Here is a 7,352-nt window from a genome sequence, read left to right on the forward strand (position 1 = left end):
AGGAATCATGGCAGATGTTATCTACTGTATACATTTAACCAGGCAATCCATTCATTCTGGGAAGCTTCTGAATGGATCTACATTTCAACAATGAAAGGAATTCATCTGCAGTCATCCCTGTCATTTATGGCAATCAGTCAATATGAATCACGGTCATTCACCTCGGGGAGATACAGATGAATCCTCCCTCCCTTAGTGAGCCGCTGAATGCATCTCAATAGGATTCTTCTTTTGACAGTCTCCCAGTATGGTAAATCAAGTCTTCTGTCTTTCTTTGCTCTCTAAAATCATCCCCCCACCCCCCCCTAATAAAAGAGATGATAAGTACCTTACTAGAAAGGCTTTATGAGTTGGCTTATTACCTCGGGAAGTGCCTCTCAACTCCATCTCCACTCGCTCCTTCAAGTACTGGGGAGAACTTAATAAAACTCTCTTAATTTGAAATAAAGGTTATTGCAATGTGCTTGGTATTCATAGGCTGTCTCCGTGACCCATTGTACTTCCTATATTATTCATGAGCTCAATATGTAACATCATTAGTGGAGAGATACTGCACACATCTAGACTGTAGTTGACTTACCATTCATTTCTTTTGCACTTTCAATCATGATATAACCAATTTACATTTCTTCGATGGTTTGCAAATACTTTGCTCATCATAAATCTGAAAGTTTTGCTAAGCATTGCTATAAGGCAATGTCAGCATTAGTGGAACGTGATAGAATTATAGCAAACAGATTTTCCTATGGATATGCATTGGTCCCTGGTCCATCAATGATTCATTGATAAATTGCTGTAAGTGCCTGGGAGAGGAGTTAACAAGCAGACACTGCATCCCTTGATGGACAGCCGGTGTCAAAGCATTTTATTTGTTAGGGGTTGACAAAATAAATAATCCTCATAATTTCTCAGGCTGAATATTTGGTAGGGTTTGACATGACAGGATTTTGGGGGGGTTTGTATCATTTGATTTACACAACATGTAAACTCTGGGGCCTTTCAGAACAGGTGTATATATACTGAGATCATGTGACAGATCATGTGACACTTAGATTGCACACAGGTGGACTTTATTTAACTAATTATGTGACTTCTGAAGGTAATTGGTTGCACCAGATCATATTTAGGGGATTCATAGCAAAGGGGGTGAATACATATGCACGCACCACTTTTCCGTTATACATTTTTTAGACTTTTTTGAAAGAAGTTATATTTTTCATTTCACTTCACCAATTTGGACTATTTTGTGTATATCCATGACATGAAATCCAAATAAAAATCAATTTAAATTACAGGTTGTAATGCAACAAAATAGGAAAAACGCCAAGGGGGATGAATGCTTTTTGAAGGCACCAGAGTTTGTCTTTCAGTGCAGAAGAAGAGTAGCCTGGTGAATCCAGAATGAACGCTAGGTGAGATAGAAAGCCACATTCCTGTCTGCATGCTGAGAATGTCAATGTAAGGCAGGGGTCCCCAAATACATTCAGATTCAGATTTTTCATTGAGTGGATGGTCGGGGGGCCAGAACATAGTTATAAATAATTTGTACACTGCAAATTGACTGCAAGAATCCCAAACTGATATAGTATTTGACAAAAACAGAATCATTTCAAACCTTGATTGCATTGCGATACAATCACATATGCCTCTGTTTATGCATGGGAATACTTGGGATACTTTTGCTCAGAAAACTTCGGGGGGGGGGGGCAAATAAAATCGGGCCGCCTATTGGTGAACCCTTATTTTAAGGTACTTAACAGCACAATTAGAGCCACTTCATCACTGGAGCCCTCAGCTGTAGAATCTTAATTTGATCACACTGTTGCAAGATAATAATAATATAATATGCCATTTAGCAGACGCTTTTATCCAAAGCGACTTACAGTCATGCGTGCATACATTTTTGTGTATGGGTGGTCCCGGGGATCGAACCCACTACCTTGGCGTTACAAGCGCCGTGCTCTACCAGCTGAGCTACAGAGGACCACACAGGTGGACTTTATTTATAGATACAGGTTATTTTATCCACACAGGTGGACCACACAGATAACTTTCCTGCAATGCACAACATTTTAAACTTGTATGGTATCTGAGGTTTAAAAAGGCTTCTGAAGTTTGTAATTTCCACTTTGAAATTTCAGACTTAATTTTCCCTTAAGAACATTTTTATAACCCATACAAAATGTCCAGTAGTTATAATCCACATAATAATTCACATTTCCTGTTGCTGCAGGTTTATTTTCTGCTGATCCTACATGTGTATACCACATCCCCATCTATATGCTCTGATTTCAAACACGGCCCCATTAATCAAAAGAGGAAGTTCAAGTTGACAGGTTTATTTATTAGTTTTACATAATGCACTTGCAATTTTACAAAAATCATATTTTCAGCTTTACTAAAACAGTTTATATAGCTAATGAGATCGAGGCAACACAATTACAAAGAATGGTGAATCACATTAGTAATAGTGTAGCTTTTGCAATATAACCTTTACAGTACATGATTTCACAGAGACTTTCACAGAGTTCACATTCCATTGAAGGTTTCGACTATTTCATTATTTTTAATATACTTCCTTCAAATTGATTTATTAACATAGATATATGAATGGGTAGGAGGATGATATCCCATAAGAAATTAACTTTGTATGGCTCAAAGCAAGCAGTGGCTCAGTGTGTGTACGCAGCTCACATGTAACAGACAGAAAAAGCAAAGACTGAAAGCAAGGTTGTCTTTTTGTTGCAATGTAATGCAACTTTCCATTCCTTCAAATCTAAATTGTTTTCTTACATTCTAGTGCACACACTAAGAGATGCTGACCTTGCGTACAACTGCAGTTAACATTGGTGAGAAATGTTTTCCTTTCATGATAAGCTAATGTTGTGTAAGGCAATGATGTACAACTTGCTCTCTGGTGTGTTCCTCTGATAAATTATTCAGCTCTATCACATATACAATATGTTCCCACCGCACTCCTTTATTTTTCAATGTCAGAAAAATATTTATTCTTTGGAGAAAAGGAATACTCTACTAATCGGTTGCTTGCACACACAACAAAGCTTCCTGGAGAAAGACATTTGCCCACATGGCTCTGGTAATAACAGTCCACCAATCAAAACAATATAAAATTAACCATATCAATAGATTATAATTGAGTTCAAGTTTTATTTGATGAATTAAAGGATCTATACACCTACCAAGGACAGTTATAGCATAGGAGGACATGACCAACTGCAATTAGAAGGTACTGAATTGCACGACAATAACACCCTGCACAGACGTTAGTGTGTGGTATCTGAATAAACTCTTGCATCCTATGGACAGTCTCTCATCATCTCATGAATAGAAAAAGCGGCAGAAAGTCTGTTCTATAGAGTGCAAATTCACCAATTCAAATAAGTGAAACAAATGGATAATTCATTGTCCCCTTGATGGAGATCATAGGGGGAATGACGATTTGTGTGTGTTATCTGGCAGGTACAAAGCAGAAGGTGAAGCATTACGGTTTGAACCTGTTGAGACCCCTGACATGAGTGCTACGTGTTACATATTCATGACAAATTACGGGAAGGCAGCACAAGTTCTTAAAATGCAGAGAAGCACTGGAGGAGACAGAGGAAAAACACATCTGGCAAAGAGAATCTGAGTAGGGTGAAAGAAACTGGGGCACATCCCAATGGGCATTCCTTGTGATGGTCCAAATTGTAAAGTGGTTATCCCACTGGCTATAGGGTGAACGCACCAATTTGTGAGTCGCTCTGGCTAAGAGCGTCTGCTAAATGACGTTAATGTGCCCTTGAGCAAGGCACTTAACCCTAATTGCTCCTGTAAGTCGCTCTGGTTAAGAGCGTCTGCTAAATGACTAAAATGTAATGTAAATGTGCTGTTCCATCAATCACAACAAACAAATTTCATGAAATGTGTATTTTGGAGAGCTGAGTGTGTTCCTTGTAGCTGCCCATCAATAGTCTACTAGAGGCGCTGAGCCACCCGCCAGCCTGCCTGAAACATCCATCTGGACCAGCACCATGTCAGGGGGAGCCTCTGCCACCTTGGCCTTGCGGGGCAGCAGGTTGGCCAGGCTCCTTGGGGAGGGTGTGGCGCGCAGCAACAGCTCTTTGAGGCCCGCGCGGTACTCACGGCGGACTATGCAGTAGAGCACAGGGTTGAGGCAGCTGTTGGTGTGAGCCAGACACACAGTCAGAGGGAAGGTGTAATTCTGGACGTTGTAAAATGCGTTGCTGAAGTGCACCAGGTCAAACTTAATCAGCGCGCCCCACAGCGTCAGCGCCTGGTTGGGCAGCCAGCACAGGAAAAAGGACAGCACCACGATGGCCACCGACTTGGTGACTTTGGAGCGGTGATTGTGGCGGCCTTCCGAGCCCTCCGAGCAGCCCGCTCCGCTGATGCGTCGGCTCAGCACGAAGCGCAGCAGCAGCAGGTAGCACACAGTGATGACCACCAAGGGGATGACGAAGCCCAGCAGTACCTTCTGTAGCTGGTACAGCCCCAGGAGCAGCTGAGGGTCCCAGCTGCCCGACTCAGAGAATCGCACCAAACACAGCTCCTGGTCGTACAGCTGGGCACTGGTGGAGTAGATGGCATGGGGCAGGGTGGCTAGCAGCGACACTACCCAGATGCCCAGGCTGATCCACTTGGCACCAGCCGCCGCTCTTCGCCTGCTGTGCATCTTGAGGGCCGAGGTCACCGCGTAGTACCGCGCCACACTCATGGCAGTCAGGAAGAAGACGCTGGCGTACATGTTCATGATGGTCACGGAGCTGATGATCTTACACATTACTTTGCCAAAGGGCCAGCGGAAGTCCAGAGCCGTGTCAATAGCCCAAAAGGGGAGTGTGAGAACAAACTGTAGGTCTGTGAGAGCCAAGCCCATTACAAAGCAGTTGATGGAGGACTGCTTCTGACTGTGGCGTGAGTGAAGCAGGTAGAGTGCCAGAGAGTTCCCCACTAGCCCCAGTGCACACACAACGGAGTACACCAGAGCTATCATCACACGCACTGTGATGCTGGAGCCATCGCCCTGTAGTTCCAGGATAGATTCCTTGCTTAAGAAGTGCAGCCAGCAGCGCAGCGACAGGTTACCAGTAGAGCCACCGTAACCCAGTCCTGCATTATCCTCCAGCACCTGCTCACAAACCTCTGGTGCCAGGGTCTGTGCACTGTCATTCTGTTGCATGGCTGACTCATTCATTCACAAATCACTCTGCATGGCATGTTAGATACGTGTTATGCTCAGGAGTAGAAACTGGTAGGAGGAGATGCGACATTCATGATGAGGGAAAAAGCTGCCTAAATGTCACTTTGAACATACCTGTCCTATTTATTTTCTCTGTGGAGCTGTCCTTTAGCTAAATCCAAGTTTTTCTCCTCTGTATAGGTGTCTCTCCTCCTCCGCCACACGTATCGCCTCTCATTCACTTCACTCTGCTCAGTGAGCGCATCTCGCATTCTTTTATAGATTCCGCGGGCGCGCGCAAGGCTCAGACTCAGGCTCGTAATCACCACCACAGTTTCTAGGCTGTCTCCTTAAACAGCCCAGATAATGACATGGTCATCCTGCAACGTCTGTACACATATCCTATTTGTCATAAATAAAGCTCAATACGTACTGACATTTCATTTAAATCCTGTTTGCTGTATGTCTTCAATTTCTTTGGTGTGCATAAAGGTGTCATGGAGTGAGCTCCGTGGTGTTATGGAATTAATTTGGGATTAAACAAAACAAACAAACAACACATTAATTCACCTGAATAGCCAGTTATCTTGCCCTCTCAGACGATTATGACTCACCCTCAGAATAAACAAAGAGACAGCAGCCTTGAATCAAGAGGTGTTTTCACTTTTACTACTCTTTACTCTTAAATAATATAATATGCCATTTAGCAGACGCTTTTATCCAAAGCGACTTACAGTCATGCGTGCATACATTTTTTTTTTGTGTATGGGTGGTCCCGGGGATCGAACCCACTACCTTGGCGTTACAAGCGCCGTGCTCTACCAGCTGAGTGGTAGCTTGAGTGGGAAACGTTGGAACAGAGAGTATGGGGACAGAAAAGAGGTGACGCGCGCACTGCACTATGGTCATGTTACTGCTCGGATCAAATTGGACAATTGGAAAATTAACAGTTGTAATCAATTAACAAATAATCTATCATCTCTTTATGGATATTTTCAAAAAGCATTTGGTTTATTTTTTTTACCAATATTGTTTCCAACTGACTGAACCGGGTCTCCTGCACAACACCCCACTGGGCACAAACTGGTTCAATCAACGTTGTTTCAACATAATTTGTCAACTTATTGTGACGTGTAATCTACATGGAAAATACATTGGATTTGAAAAAAGGTCATCAAAAATGTTGTTTTTATGGTGAAATTGATGTTGAAATTCCAACCACAGGATTATGTCATCATGGAAACCAAATTTCAACATAGACAAACCTTGTATAAAATGTGTTGAATTTGTACCTTTAAAACAACGTCAGATCTTCAATGTTATAGCCACTATCAGAAAAAAACTATAGGCTGGGTAGCACCCCCTACTGGAGAATTGATCTATCTACAGCTACCTTTTAGTCTCCCATCCAGGGTTTTAACCAAGCCCTGCTTAGCTATGATATTTGTCAATGACTATTACCAATGTGCTATAGTGAGAATGATTATTGAGAGATCTCCACTTAAAAACTAAATAGATTCACTGTTGCTATCGAAGACCATACTTTATCACTCATATATCATCAATTATTCTATTTAGGCCTACAGTATACACTGAGTATACCAATTATTAGGAACACCCCTCAGAAGAGCCTCAATTCATCATTTGTGTGTAAGGTTGGCTGGATGTCCTTTGCGTGGTGGACCATTATTGATACACACGGGAAGTTGTTGAGCGTGAAAAAACCCAGCAGTGTTGCCGCTCTTGACACAAACCGGTGCGCCTGGCACCTACTACCATACCCCGTTCAAAGGCACTTCAATCTTTTGTCTTGCACATTCACCCTCTGAATGGCACACATACACAATCCATATCTCAATTGTCTCAAGGCTTAACAATCATTCTTTAACCTCTCCTCCCCTTCATCTACACTAATTTAAGTGGATTTAATAAGTGACATCAATAAAGGATCATAGCTTTCACCTGAATTCACCTGGTCAGTCTGTCAAAGAAAGAGCAGGTGTTCTTAATGTTTTGTATGCTCAGTGTATAGCATTTGCAAGGTCATCTACAACTATTGTTTAAATCCTAAGGAGGCATAAACATGGTAGCCAGAATAATGGCCTGCACAGCATTTTCATACATGACCCTAAGTATGATGGGATGTTAATTG

General features: G+C 42.3%; 1 protein-coding gene across 1 annotated transcript; it reads right to left on the reverse strand.

Moving 5' to 3' along the window:
* Positions 1-3,900: 3,900 nt before the first annotated feature.
* LOC311130432 (relaxin-3 receptor 1-like) lies at positions 3,901-6,749 on the reverse strand. The gene has a single exon (XM_084163155.1). It carries the CDS (start codon positions 5,213-5,215, stop codon positions 3,965-3,967), a length of 1,251 nt encoding a protein of 416 aa, XP_084019281.1. The 5' UTR covers positions 5,216-6,749; the 3' UTR covers positions 3,901-3,964.
* Positions 6,750-7,352: the final 603 nt, after the last annotated feature.

The sequence above is a fragment of the Coregonus lavaretus genome, assembly GCF_964263955.1.
Source record: "Coregonus lavaretus genome assembly, chromosome: 6".
Taxonomy (NCBI): domain Eukaryota; kingdom Metazoa; phylum Chordata; class Actinopteri; order Salmoniformes; family Salmonidae; genus Coregonus; species Coregonus lavaretus.

Excerpts from the sequence above, each read along its gene's own strand:
- LOC311130432 (XM_084163155.1), bottom strand. The coding sequence starts at position 5,215 with ATGAATGAGTCAGCCATGCAACAGAATGACAGTGCACAGACCCTGGCA.